The sequence below is a fragment of the Elgaria multicarinata genome, chromosome 1 (genome assembly GCF_023053635.1).
Source record: "Elgaria multicarinata webbii isolate HBS135686 ecotype San Diego chromosome 1, rElgMul1.1.pri, whole genome shotgun sequence".
Lineage (NCBI taxonomy): Eukaryota > Metazoa > Chordata > Lepidosauria > Squamata > Anguidae > Elgaria > Elgaria multicarinata.
In genome coordinates this window covers 76291782-76307046 of record NC_086171.1, presented here as the reverse complement: position 1 = coordinate 76307046, position 15265 = coordinate 76291782, and the positions used below count along the sequence as shown (strand labels likewise).

Here is a 15265-nt window from a genome sequence, read left to right as displayed (position 1 = left end):
GAGCGCCCCGACAAGCTGGCTGATGCTAGGGTCTGCCAGAAGCTAAAACACACAGAGCGGAAGGAAGGCGTGAGAAAGTCGGTCCGCCTAGCATTATGCCAGAAATTTCCTCCACACCAGGCTCTCTGAAGTTATGGATGTATGGGAAAAGGCTTCCTGTTCTCTTTGGTCGGACAATTGTCTCGCCTAGTTTGCATAGTTTTGCCTAGGGGGAAGTTTCCAAGAGATTAGACTCTCTTCAGGTAGAAGAGATGTTTGCTGCTTAATAAAAGCTTTGTGGATTACCTAGCAGGCCTCGTCATTTGTCTCCCATCGAAAGCAGGAGCTTTCTGAAATACACGACACCAGCTTACTTTTCCTGTCATGGATACACGTGCCCGTCTCACCAGCATGCTGCTTGTAACGTGTTTCCGCTGCTTGTAAAGAAGTTTCAGGATCTCTCACGATACTTAGCCAGATACACAGGCACCACGTAGCTCCTAAAGGCAGAAACACCTCAAGGGCACTGGCAAGGCAGGGGCATGTATCCGGGTCAGGAAAAGTAAGCTAGCTGGCAGCAGGCAGGCAGGCACGCAGATCAGGAGGGAGAAGAGGTGGCAGCGGGACCCCCACTTCAAGCAGCTACCTGCCTTGGGCCAGGCCTCGATCAGAGGCACTTGTACTTCTTTTTCTGCTCGCAACACCATCACGTCTGTAGCCACTCTGAGTTAATATCAGTAACTTTGCTCAAATTGCTGTTAGAACAGATTTGACTTTTCTCCCTACATGACCTTAAAAGCTTCTACAAATCTTTGGCCAATTTCAAAACCAATTATGTCTTTGAAATTCTTTGAGCACATCTTCCTTACCAGGGGAAAAAAAAGCCCTTGCAAAAATGTTTTTTACATGCTTGTTAAAGCTTTTTACCCTCTGGGGTCTTTAAGGTTAACCTTCCATAAAACGCTGCTGTCGGAAGCTAACCCCACCCTGCAGGATCAAAGACAATTTATTTTCTTCTTTGTCATTTGGAAAAATCTAAAAGCTCTGGGTAGTTGAATAGTGATAAATCACCCTGTTAAAGAAGTCTCTGTTAAAAGGTTTGGCAATATAATATTTTTGTGAACCGCCCAGAGAGCTTCGGCTCTGGGGAAGTAGAGGAATATAATAATGAAATAATAATGAAATGAAATGAAATACAAAATGCACACACTGGCTGGCTAACCTCAAACATAAGCAGGCTGCATTACAACCACTTGCATGGGGACATCCGAAGCAACAATAAAGGCTGTGGCTAGTGTGTATACACAAAGGTGAATTCCTACAGGTATGAGGACAAAGACCCCTTACTAACAGATGATACCATAGCACATTTATATAGATAATTGACAACCATTTCATCTCCTGTTGCCTTTTGGTCCTTCTTGCAATACTGGAGAGTTTAGTTGTTGTTGTTGTTGTTGTTATTATTATTATTATTATTATTATTATTAATTATTATTATTTCTTCTTACCCATCTCTCCCTTAAGACTGAGGCAGGGAACAACATTAAATATAAAAATACTATGAAATACAGTAAAATACATAAAATGGATTAAAATGTATAAAAACTAATACATTATTAAAATACATTTTACATTATTAAAATAAGATTATTAAAATAAAATGCTCACTATCAGAGATCTGGGGCATTTCTACATGAGTCTTTTATCCCTCACCTTTAACAAGGTTTCTGCTTCCAGATTCTTTGCATAATTAAGTTCAGCTCCTTTATACATACTTTTTTTTTCCAGGGGACAGGGGGTCTTTCTCTGCCCTTCTATATGTTTCATTGTACAAAGACTAGATGGTGCTGTGCTGTAGCAGAACTGCACAATTACACAAGATTCTCATTCCGCTATTTCTAAATAATACCAGACTTTGCTCATTAGGGGGTAGGGGGAAAGCACGATAATGGTTGCAAAGCAGAGAAGAAGCCCTGTAGGAAGATGACATCATGTAACGGACCCGCAAACTACCATGATGAGTCAACAATCACAAACACACAATAAAAGCCTTGCGTAGAAAGGCTCTTGGTTAGATGAAGCCTCTCTTCAAGGCACATATCTTTAGCAGAGTCTTTCTTGAACCACCATCTCACCTACTTGCTCCTTCACTGCCACCTAATTCTCACATCCTTCACCCACACCCAACCACTGTCCATCTCCCGCGGCCATTTCAGTCCCGAGCCCTTTGTCCAGCTAACATGGATTACAAACTCTCTGGAACTTGGATCATGCCTCTCCAACACATCCCACCATTCATTTCACAAAAATGCGGCACCAGAGGGATAGCGACACCCCGCCTGGTTCTCACAAATAAATCCTCCTGATTTGTGGTTTCGTCAAACAAACGTCTTTCCTCAAGCAAGGAATGCAGCCGTTTCCCCAGATTAAATCAAATCTGGTCCCAGGCAATTGAGCACAGAACACTGATAACAAAGTCTGCTTTAAGTATGACACTGGTTGGGTTAGAAAGAAAAGAAAAGAAAGAGAACTTGCCCAAGCATCACCCCACACAGCCACTTTCTTGCCTATATGTGCAGCCTTAAGCACACCTGGGATTTGTGGTCTGGGCAGCCACCGCAGCAGGTATGGTCCCAGTTTAAACCTGTAACCAGCCACACATAGTTCAGGTGTCATTTTGCTTTGCTTATTTTGTTTTTACACCACCTACCCAATGTCACATTTAAATCTCCATGTGGCTTCACTGGTACTCGCCAGCGATTCCTGTCCTGCCAGCATGACAATCACATTGAACTAAGACCTCAATGCACTAATGGAAAATGTAATCACATATAACATCTTGTACAATCCTTGCTCTTTTGCGGATTAGCAGAAAGACCAGGAGCCGAGTCCATTCAAACAACAATTAGAGAGCTGGTTGAGGAATGCTGGAACTTGTAAGACTTTTTTCTACCTAAACATGCAAAGGATTGCGCCCTAAGTGTTCTATGAAAAATCTATGGCTCCTCATTCACAATTCCCACCCCTTCTTTTTCCCCACCATATGGTGGCTATGGAAAAATTTCATCACAAATCTGCACCCGATATGCAATAAACCCCTTGTTATGCCTTGGCAGAATGAGATGGACAATCAAACTACCGTTGGGTATAAAAGCTTTCCCCATAATAGCCATCTTTATGGGCAGTCATGTCAAAGCTATAACCTATAGCCTTACACGGCTCGGGACCGCAATACCTGACGGAACACCTCTCCCGACATGAACCTACCCGAACACTACGTTCAACATCTAAGGTCCTCCTATGGGTGCCTACTCCGAGGAAAGCTCAGAGGACAGCAACAAGAGAGAGGGCCTTTTCTGTGGTGGCCCCCCAATTGTGGAACAATCTCCCTGACGAGGCCCGCCTGGCGCCGACATTGCTATCTTTTCGGCACCAAGTCAAGACTTTTCTCTTCTCCCAGGCATTTATCAATATGAAATGAGCCTGGGTCTGTTTTTTAAGGTTCATAGTTTTAAAGTTGTTATAGTAGTTTTAAATGTTTGTGTATATTGTATGTTTTTGTGGTTTTTAATTTTTTTTATATTGTTTTTAAGTGTCTAAACATTATGTAAACCACACAGACCATTAAGGTAGAAGACAGTGAAATAGAGAAAAATGGTAGAAAAGAAACTTGGAATAAACTGAGAAAGTTATGGAAGTGGAGAGATGTAAAAAGCAGAAGAAGACAAGACTAGGAAGATAAGTGTCATATTAACAATTGTCATACAGCTAAAAGAGAAGAATGGTGCACGGATGTGGCCACAGATCATTCTCCCACAGATTATTTCAATTTCAAGAAATGTCGTTCCTTTAGTGCAACTACCATTAATACCTCTTCACTACATCGAAAACAATTTAAAGTTTTCTAAGTCTGGACTGTACAATTTGATAAGATTATTGGGGATTTGTGTGAATCACAAAATGATGTGAGAAGGGTGCCTGTATTGGTACATCCTGCATAGTGGTACATAAAGGGTATTTGAGTACTTTAAGGATGAAGTGGCCATGGTGAAGATTTATAGCCACCTGATGTGGGGAATGGTGCGTGTACACACTCGTTCCTGCACTTTGGACAATCATTCTTCTCTTTTGGTAGTATGGCAATCACTAAGACAACGCTTGCGTGCATGATCTCGTCTACGATCGTGAACAAAATTACCTATTCATGCTTGTTTCATCTCTCCTCTTTTGTGACTTGCCGTATTTATCCCTAAAGTTCCCTTTTCACCCAGTTTTGCCCACCCAATTTCTTAGACTGTTATCACAGTGTCACAAATGAGGTGGGTTCCTTCTGGCTAGTTAAGTGACCTGGAACACAAATCTATGACGTTTCATACATTGTTACCCTGAAACACTTTCATGAACAATATAGTGTGCTAAGTTTAGAAGACTGTAAATATATATTTGTCATTCAGAATAGATTTTTCGTTCAAATGGACTCATTTGGCCCCTTAAATGTTGAGATGGTACAGTTACAAGTCATTGTTAATAAGAGCCCCCCCTCCAATTCCAGTCCTCATACACACACACTCCCTCTGCCACACACACACACAAACACACACCCCACCATTCTCCTTTTAAAATCTATTTTAAAGTGTTTTATTCTTTTATTTTATTTTATCTTGTATACTGCTCCGAAATTTTCAATGGGGAGCGGCATATAAATATTGTAAATAAATAAATAAAAATTCTGTCTGCCCCTCCCTCTGTCTCACTTATACAGACTCCCCCACCCCTCCATGTTAGCACTGACCTGGCTGCTCCTCCATGCTGCCTACTGCTCTTCAGTTAAATGTGGCCACAATTCAAGGCACACATATACCTGAAAGTAAGAGCCACAGAAACACAGTGTGACTTACGTCTGAGTAGACAGGCATCAGTTTGTACTGAATGAGACCTCTCCCACTGCTCTGGGAAGGGGAAAGGCTCTGCTCCGCTAGTGGAGGAAGTGGAAACAGGTCGGTTCCTGATTGGCTGGACTGGAGCATGGTCCCTCCCCTTCTCAGAGTCTGGGAAGAGGCCTCAGCAACCACATGGGGTGAAGTCCCCATAGGAGCCTAGCCTTCAGTACCTGGAGTAGTCACTCAACCCACTCTACAATAAGGCCAGCTTGACAATATGGATGAAAAGAAATATTTTGCATCAAGATGCATCACCCATTTTTGCATCAAGATCAGATCTTGGCTTGAAATCTTGGTATTTAAGCAACAGTCAAACCAGAGTTTTCAAGTTCAGGTGTCATGGGAAACTACGGTTTAACAAGCCATGATCATTTCATTGAAGTTGGGTGTGTAACGGGGGCACGGGAGGGGTGTAGAGGGGTTGTGCAGGAATGTGGATTCATCATTTTTGGTTCAATTAACCATAACTGGTTAAGCTGAGATCATTATATTTGAACTGGGCCACAGTGTCATATTTATATAAAAAATCATTCATTTTTGCCCCCGGTATATTCTTTAAAATAGAGGAGGAGGTTTTAATACAATGGCCACTATCCAGCAGAATTATATGTGCTTAAAGCTACAGGAATCAATAGGCTTAAGTGCACTTAACTCAGAGTTGAATTGTGGCTTCAGTTGAAGAGATTATGATTTCAGTATTAAGAGATTATAAGTGTAGGCTTTAATGTGTTTGTTTGCATTGTTTCCAAATATAATTTTAAACCAGGATATTTTTAAAGGACACAATGACCCAGTTCGTACGTCATCAACCACCCACAGTTTGTTAACTGTGTAAATGAAAAAGGAGCAAATGAACATGCTGGTCACCAACCACTTGGCTGCGCCCGCTGCAATAGAAACAAACAAAGCCAGGGTCACTCCATCCCTGGGTGGTTTATCATGACATCCAAACCTAGAACTCTGGGTTGTTCAGGGATGAACAATCCAGAGCTTGAACCCTTTGCCTTGTCTCCACACATATGGGAATGTGTCAGTAGGCCAACACAGTATTATTGGCTTATGCTCAGTTCAATATATAGGCCTTGTTCAAAATGAGCGGTCCACCAGGATCACAGAGGCTTGGGCTCTAGGCATGGGTGGTCAACCTCTGGCCTGTGGGCCTAACCTGGCCCACAGAAGTTGCCTATCCAGCCTGCAAAGGCTTGCACTCCCTCCATAGGCCCATCCTTGGACCCACCTGCCTCCCCCAGCTTCCTCCCCCTCAGTCTGGAGGCTACCAAGGCAGAAAGAGGAATCCTCTTGTCCTCTCCAATCTGGACAGGGGGAGAAAGCAAGATGGACAGAAGGGGAGGCGGGGAGGTTGCCAGAGGTTCCTCACCCCTGGTATGATCTGAACTACTCCCCCTTCCTTCCTTAGGAGGGCCTACTCTGTGGCCACTCTGAGGCTGTAAAACTCCCTGCCGAGGGAGGCTACGTTCACTCCCTCTCTGCCGTCCTTCTGCTGGAAGGCAAAGGCCTTTTTATTTAAGCATGCCTTTGCAATGTAAGTAAGTCAGTTGGGTTGGACATTGTTTTTATTCTGTTATTGTTCCGTTCTTAATCAAGCCCTACATGGTTTGGGTCCAGGTTACCTGTGGGATCGCCTTCTTCCATACAATCCGCCCCACACACTCAGGTCCTCTGGGAAGGGTTTGCTCCAGTCAGCCACAACTAGGCTGACAACTGTTACCCAGAGGACCTTCTCTTCTGCTGCGCCCAGACTGTGGAATGGCCTGCCGGAGGAGATTCATCACCTTAATACTCTCTCTGAGTTTAAGACAGCCATAAAGACTAGTCTCTTCCAGCAGACCTACGCAGGTGAATTATAAACCTAAGAATTCTAAGATGTTGTGATTGTTATTTTAATATTGTATTGGTTTTATATGCTCCTTTAACTAGTTTTATGTATTATTATTGTATTTAATGTTGTTCCCCGCCTCGATCCAGAGGGAGAGGAGGGTAAGAAATAAATACATTTATTATTATTATTATTATTATTATTATTATTATTATTATTATTATTATTATGGTTAGGTACAAATCAAATGAATAAATAAACAAACAACATGTGAACTGATCACATTGCCTGCCCATGTCATTATCCAATGTGTGTCGTCAATGATTACACATGTCTGACCTATGGATTTTCCCATCAAAACCGAACTCCAACCCTTCAGTCACAAACAAGACAGTGGCAGTGGGGCAACTCTTTGATAAGTTCATTTCACTTTGAGAAAAAGCGAAGTTGTTGATTTTATAGAGCATGCAACCCACAGCCCCAGAGAAACCACAAGGATTCACAGAGGCAATTATTTCTCCCCCCTCCCCCACCCCAGCCTCACAAGTTTAAAACACGACCCTCAGCAGATTTTTCTAAATTTGGCAAATGGGACAGATTTGCTCGAAGAACTAACATACCTCATTTAGTCCACCAGCCAAAACGCCAGATGAAACCTTGTCAGCCTGTTCAAAACAAAGGGTTACTTCAATTAGTGAAATATTACCAACTGACAGGGCAAATTCCAAAAATGCCTTGTTACAACTGCAGCTCCCCCACCCCACGCCAGAGTGCCCCACACATAGAGTCATTACATTAGCATTTAACTCCTTCAGAGACTTTACAGTAACTTCGGCAACCCTCAAAAAAAGCACCTCCAACGCTGAACAATTGTATTTTAGACTCACAGGAGGCAGGTCAGAGAACCTTAAGCCAGGACAAACTTTCCAATTCACTGAGCCCAAAAGCGTGGCTGCTTCACACACCAACCCACATCTTCCCCCTGTGTTCATCCTGCTAAGTGTTTGCTAGCATAATCAGGTGTGCACTGCATTACATACAATAATAATAGTTAGCATATCAACAGTACAGTTTAACCCAACATAACTGTCATGGCATGGTCTAAAAGTTCTAGTTATTTGAATGTCCTAATGCTTTACTGTTTTAATGATCTTATTATTTTTTATGTTCATTGTTTTAAATTGCTATGCATCACCCCCAGGTTGGATCCAATGCTGGTCATCTACAGGGGAATGGACCCTCTGGGGGGCATACAGGGGGTTACAGGGGGAGGAAAGTAAGGGGAAATACATTTGCACAGCTTTGGATTCAACCCTGTTCCAGATCAGGGTCCCATGGCTCGTTTGCTTCCAATGTAACAGACAAGACTGAGATGCTGTTAGTAGGTGATTCCGCTGACAGGATGGGGGGGGGGGGTGTTCTACCGGTTCTGGATGGGATTGCACTCACCCTGAAGGAGCAGGTTCGTAGCTTGGGGGTTCTTTTAGATCCATCATTGTCACTTGAGGCTCAGGTAGCCCAGCTACGCCGCTATCTAGACAGGGATAACCTGGCTTCAGTTGTCCATGCTCTGGTAACTTCCAAGTTAGATTACTGCAATGCGCTCTACGTAGGGCTGCCTTTGAAGACGGTTCGGAAGCTGCAGCTCGTGCAAAATGCAGCGGCCAGATTGTTTTCGGGAACCAGAAGGTTTGACCATATAACACCTGCTCTGGTCTGCTTGCACTGGCTGCCTGTATGTTTCCGAGCCCAATTCAAGGTGCTGGTTTTGACCTATAAAGCCTTACACAGCTTGGGACCACAATACGTGACAGAACGCCTCTCCCGACGTGAATATACCCGGTCACTACGTTCAACATCTAAGGTCCTCCTCCGGGTGCCTACTCCGAGAGAGGCTTGGTGTGTGGCAACGAGGGACAGGGCCTTTTTAGTGGTGGCCTCAGACAATGGAATGATCTCCCTGACAAGGCTCGCCTGGCACCAACGCTGCTATCTTTCCGGCGCCAGGTTAAGACTTCCCTCTTTGCCCAGGCATATGGCGGCACATCTTAATCACCCACATGTTTAGGGTTTTTTAACGTTTTTTAATGCTTTATGTGTGTATGTTCTATGTTTTAGAATTTAAAATTTTGTATACTCGTTTTTATCTCAATTTTAGAATTTCTGTAAACCGCCCAGAGGGCCCTGGCTATGGGGGCGGTATATAAGTGCAATAAATAAATAAAATAAATAAATAAATGGGGGGATGCTGCTCGGTGGGAACATAACACTTCCTGATCTCTTAATCAGTTTGTGAGCCAAAGCAAAAGCTATGTTTTTAAAAGTGCATTTAAAACTGGCCACTTTTATGTTGGTGAAAAACCAGCCATGGGATCCTGATCCAGGACATGCTCCCAGTCTAGAGCAGGAGCACACACCCGTTTCCTGCTTTAAAATCTCCTATGTCTGGAGCTGCTACACACCCCACAAGGTGCTGTCACTGCAAACAGGCTTGTGGGAAATAGGTTGCAAACTCAAGTTAACTACAATTCATGTTTAACCAGGTGCCAGTGTAATAGGAACCGTAGTTCGGACTGTGGCCGGCGAGATCGTATCACGCCAGTCCTTTTACAATTTCATGGGCTGCCAGTCCAGGTCCGGGCCCGATTCAAAAGTGCTGGTATTGGCATTTAAAGCCCTAAATGGTTTGGGGCCAGGTTATCTGAAGGAACGCCTCCTCCCATATGTACCTGCCCGGACCTTAAGATCATCTACAGGGACCCTTCTCCGTGAGCCCCTGCCAAAGGAAGTGAAGCAGGTGGCTACTAGGAGGAGGGGTTTCTCCGCTGTGGCACCCCGGCTGTGGAATGAGCTCCCCAGAGAGGTCCGCCAGGCGCCTACACTGTACTCCGTTCGTCGCCAGCTGAAGACCTTTTTATTCTCTCAGTATTTTAACACTTAATTTTAACTTAAATTTAAATTTTACTGTTTTAACTTTGTATTTTAATCTTATATCAATTTTGCTGCGTGGTTTTATCCTGGTTGTGCTTTTTATACTGTATTTTTTGTATTTGTGCTTTTAACCTGTTGGTTGTTTTATTATGGTTTTAATTTTTCTGAACTGCCCAGAGCGCTTCGGCTATTGGGAGGTATAAAAATGTAATAAATAAATAAATAAATAAATATGAAAGGGGAAAAGGAGGGGGATCGAGCAGGAAAGCGTCAACGCAAGAAGGAAAGGCACATGTAAGCCCTATATAGTGCTCTTAACCATGGTTAAGAGACTGGAAAAACTTTCAGCCTGGGAATACTGTGGGCAGGGCTAAGGCCACTTAGGCCTTAGCTAGACCTAAGGTTTATCCTGGGATCATCCCTGCCTGCTTCCGGGATATCCTGTGTGTCATTTACATGAACAGGGATGACCCCAGGATGATCCCGGGATAAACCTTAGATATAGCTAAGGCCTTAGTGTGTTCATGGCAGAGGTGAGATTTACACTGTGGACTTCCCATCAGGCTCTTGGGCACTTGCACCGTGCCAGAACCAAAGACTAGGTTGTGAAATGACTTTATTTTCTCAGTATCCTACCAACTTAAGACACATTATTCACTGCTGGTTTAACTTGGGGCAGATCCACACAGAGGCTTCGGGATGCCCTGAAGGCGCTTTAGGGCACCCCAAAATCGATGATGTACACCCTACCTTAACCGTTCCAAGAAGAGGCGGAGGAGGAGGAGGAGGCCCCGCATTGCCCCTCGCGGGGATGGGATGAAGAGTTGCCGCGCCCGGCGGCTTCGCCGGGGAATCAGCTGCCGCCCACCTACCCGCCGGCCTCCTTTTGCCAGTGAAAGAGCCACCCGGGTCATAGAGCTCGGCGGAAGAAGCCAGCGGCGGCTTCTTCCGCCGAGCTCTCCGGCCCGGGTGGCTCTTTCGCCAACAAAAGGAGGCGATTTCGGGGCGCCCTAAAGCGCCTTCAGGGCGTCCCAAAGCCTCTGTGTGGATCTGCCCTTGCATGCTTCTTTCAATGCAAGAGCAAGCTTACCATCTTCAAAACCTACTTTTCCCCAGGCCAAGGAAACCTGTGTCAAGTGTCTTCATTTATATAGACAGCATTATGCCCCTTCACTTAGAAAGTATATAGGATGGCATTTTGGATGCCACTGAAGCAGCTAAAATGTGATAAGTATAATAAAAATAAAATGAGAATAAAATATATAAGAATAGAAATGAATTTAATTTTGTATCAGATCATTTCTATTCTCAGAGCAGAGTTTCATAATGATCAAGCGCTTTCCTTTGCTCGTTGCTTCCCGGTGTCTCCTGTATGAGTAGCAAGTAGTGACTCATTTCTATTTTTAAAAAGAAGGGTGCCAGGGCAGGGCAGGGAGGACAATACCTCCGAAAAAGCTAAGCCATCCATTCTGGAGAGCTTGTTCCTTAATCCCCAGTGTATGAGGACAACTTGTGGTAACTCTGTGGCTAGAAAAAGGTATTCTGCACATACTCAAGACACATTCACTCGTACACACCAACACACCGCCTTGACATTGGGTGGAAGTAAATGCGGTCATTTTAGCTTTGGCTGCTTGCCCATGGCTTCCTACTCAGTTAATACCAGACTCAAAGCTTTGATAAGCAGGTTCACTTTCATAGGGTTACTACACCGTAATTACTAAATCAATCATTAATTATTCCTGGGTATCATAACGACCGGAGTACAATTGTTTATACAAAAATAATTCAAGCATTCCGAAGACTTTATTCACCATGCCAAATGAGTCTTGCCAATGTATGGAGAAGCGCGTCACCACACAGGCCATGAAATGGTGGCAGTCCTGGGTAATCCTGCAATTCCTAATGCATGTTTTTAACTGATCGGCCAAATGGAACAGCACGACACTGGGCCTGCACAACTTGTGCTGGCGCACCAAGCCATCAGCCATGTAGGATGCCCCACATGGGTTTCAGACAACCTTCTGGTTTTTGCAGCCTGCCCGGGACTGCAAAAATGGGGAGGGGATGTTCATGTGCCTGGCTGGCCACAATACAAGGCCAGTGGATTGCTGAGGCTCAATAGGTCCCATATTGAGCAGGCCTACAGCACAGTTAGTAAAAGATAAGTGAAAATCTGAACATATGGAGGCAGCCGAAGCTCGTGAAACTTCTAAACAGACTTCAGAGAGATTCTTGTAACATTAAACACAAGCCACATGGAAACATCCTGGCCCCACTGGAGTTTCATTTTTCACTGACTTTAAATGGTTCCCTAATGTCATCCACATGCTACATTTCAATCTTCTTCTTCTTTTTCTTTAATATATTTCTTTTTAGTTTACAAGACAGGGAAGCAATGATGTGCCACAGAAATGTGGTGTTGTTTTGCAAAAAAGTATTTTGCTAACCCGTTAAGTGGCAATTTGCAAGTCGGCATTGCCAAGGGCTTAGCACAGCACCTTTACTAAGGTAAAGTTATTATGCACCATCGCCAGAATCAAGTGCTGAAGCATCTCCTGGATCGCACCCTTCAAGGCTGACGCTGGGTTGATTGATCTGGAAACTGGCATGTTGGGAAGAATGTTCCTAACCTATATTTTTTTTTATGTGCAGCCTGAAGTGGTACAGTCCTGGAAAAGTTTTACCACATGATCCGGCTGTTTATTTAAGATGGGTCTGAGGCCTAAGGTTTATCCCTGGATCATCCAGGGGTCAAACCTGTTCATCTAAGCGACACACAGGGGATCCAGTGCTCAGGCAGGGGCGAACCCTGGACGATCCCAGGTTAAACCTTAGGTCTAGCTGTAGCCTCTGTCTCCACCCAGTGGAGGTGTGAAACTGGGTAAGAAAATGCAACTGACTCAAACAAGGAGTGGTCACTCACTCTTTGCTCTCCACTCATAAGCCCTTCTCTTTACCATGTCTACTACCACACGTGGAAACTGAGTGCTGGTGCTCAGTTGCAGTCCACCTGTCTCTTTGCAGAGGGTAGCCAATTTGAGACTACAAAGGAAGGCTCCCCCACCCCCTCAACTTTGCAACTTTCAAAGTCATAGGCACGTCTGTGTGCACTACACACTCAAACACACAATTTCAATGTTGCACCTGGGGTATCAAAATTCTTCATGAAAAGCTGGATTATGTGATCAATATAAAATGATGCCATTTGAATAAGTCTGCATAATTGCTCTTGTTCTGTATTGTTCCTTCTGGCTTTGCTAGTCACAGTGAGATTCTACCCAAGACCCACTCAGAATTTTATTCAGTAACCCCCTCTGGCTCCTCACATTTTAGCAGACAATGCCCATACAACAACTTATCTTGGCATCCAGATAAGGCTAGAAGCCAGGTAGGTGTAGTGGCCAGGCAAAGTTGGGCTCAGATCCCTACTGAACACCACAAAATGTATGGGTGTTCTTAGGGCAGATACTCACTCTCAGCCTAAGCTCCCTCACCCTCACAAGTTCGATGGAGAATACAAAGGGAGTCCAATGTCTGCCACCCTGACTTCCTTGAAATGGGGGGAGGGTTATTTATTTATTACATTTCTATACCATCTAATAGCTGAAGCTCTCTGGGCCATTTACAAAATAAAACTTAAAAATATATGAAAGCGTGGAAGCTTAATTTTGCCCTAATATCACATTTGGCACTCTTTCTTTCTTGGCAAAATCACAGGTACACACAACCCTGTTTGAAAGAAAGCCATTCCTTACTAAACTGAAGGTAAGACTGCACATCATCTCCAGTGCCCTGACTAACAACTTGAACCACTCACTATAAAGTAAGCTAACCCCCAGAATTTGCCTCTCACATCGTGGCCCATTATGTTTGCAGTAGAATACACATCATGCCCACACAGGTAACCATCATCTTGTGGTGTGAAGTCAAGTTACCAGCAACAAGTACATTCCTAGCTTTGGTTACAGAGTCATTAAGGCAGAAAAGACCAAGACGACTTATAATTGAATCCTCTTCCCAGAAGCATGACCACCCACCCGCCGCAAAGATTTATGCAATCCAGATCACTCTTATTTATTGAATTTAATGCCTAAATAGTGCATGTCTGACTCTATTCTTCAGCTTTATATATAGACTGTCTATTTAAATGCTTCATAGGACGATCACTCCACTAAAGAAGTCTTAGTTGATTAACCACATAATTTGCATATTCATACACCCTTTTTTTCTGGCAAAAATTCTAAATTCGATACCAAACCAACATATTTATTATCACAGCTGTCTCTACACTAGGAGAACAAGTGCATTTCAAATTTGCATCAACCCCTGTTGTTTCTCTCCTGGTATTCTGGTATTCAAAAAGTATACTGCACTGCAGGTCTCCTGTGGGCACATTTGGGAATTTGAGAAATTGCTGTGGGCACCACCACAAAATGGCTCCCACTGAGGATATCGCCAGTCGCATAATGACTGCCGTGGGGGCCTGCTTGCTTGCTAGTCAAGCAGCAAGGCAAGGAGGTAGAAAAAGAGCCAGGCTAGAGGCTAGAAAGAGAAAGAAGTCTACTCTGACAGTTTCCACGTTCTTTATTAAAATATTTTCCCCAAAAAAAGGTCAAGGAATGTAAAGCTCTGGGGGAGGATTAGAAGTGCCCGTAGGCAGATACCGTATTGGGGACCCCTAGATACTGCCTCTATACATTAAAGTTCTATATAATTTATATAATAAATATAATATCTAATAAAGATCACTCAAAACCTCTAACTGGTGTATTCTGTAGGGCTGGCCAGCCAGATGATACTGGCTTCCCCTACTCCCCACCCCCCAGCAACTGGTATTCATCTCCCCTCACTTTTCATTTGCACTGGGCTCAATGAAGGAAGAAATAGATGCACCTGCCATTCTGGTTGTTGCTTTGTGGAGACGGTCATCACTCCCTAATGCTAACCACACCACCCAGAGAGAGAGAACAGAAATATCTTTTGCTGAGGGAACTGCACTGGCTGCCAATTCACTGCCGGGACAGATTTAAGGTTCTGGTACTAGCGTACAAAGCCCTAAACAACTTGTAACCAGGATACCTGAGGGAGCGCCTTCTCTCTTACCAACCTGCTTGGTCAACGAGGTCATCTGGGGGCATGCTCCTGGTGGTTCCACACAGACCTATGGCCTGACTGTAGTCCACCAGGAGAAGAGCCTTCAGCATGGTAGCCCCTATCCTATGGAATTCCCTGCAAGCAGGCACTAACGTTGTGTTCGTTTCGGTGCCTCCTGAAAATGTTGTTTCAGGAAGGCGTCCTTGAGTAACCGGCCGTGGTGCTGTCAGAACTTGGTTTTATCAGAACTCTGTTTCTGTTTCTTTTTAAAAAATAGTAATTATTTTAATGTGTTTTGTTTTCCTCTCTGTTGTTCACGGCTCTGAAATCTTTGGTTGTGGAGCGGTATATAAATATTGTAAATGAATAAAATAACTACCCTAGTGTCTCCCTGGCTTCACTACTCCCCTTGTAAATGCACACAGTCTCTCCCAGGAGTAGCGAGCGTGAGCAGCATTTGCAATTGCTTTATTAAAAG

At 44.0% G+C, this 15265-nt stretch overlaps 1 protein-coding gene across 5 annotated transcripts in view; it reads right to left on the bottom strand.

Annotated features, from left to right (window-relative positions):
• Window positions 1-15265, bottom strand: part of TNS3 (tensin 3) — a 315310-nt gene that overhangs the window by 195916 nt on the left and 104129 nt on the right. For 2 of the 5 annotated variants that reach the window (XM_063130602.1, XM_063130620.1), the window contains exon 2: window positions 7380-7424. The exons of the other annotated variants lie outside the window; for them this stretch is intronic. In XM_063130602.1, coding sequence (XP_062986672.1) covers window positions 7380-7424 — 45 coding nt within the window. The remainder of the gene's footprint in view (window positions 1-7379; window positions 7425-15265) is intronic. 5 annotated transcript variants of the gene reach the window in all.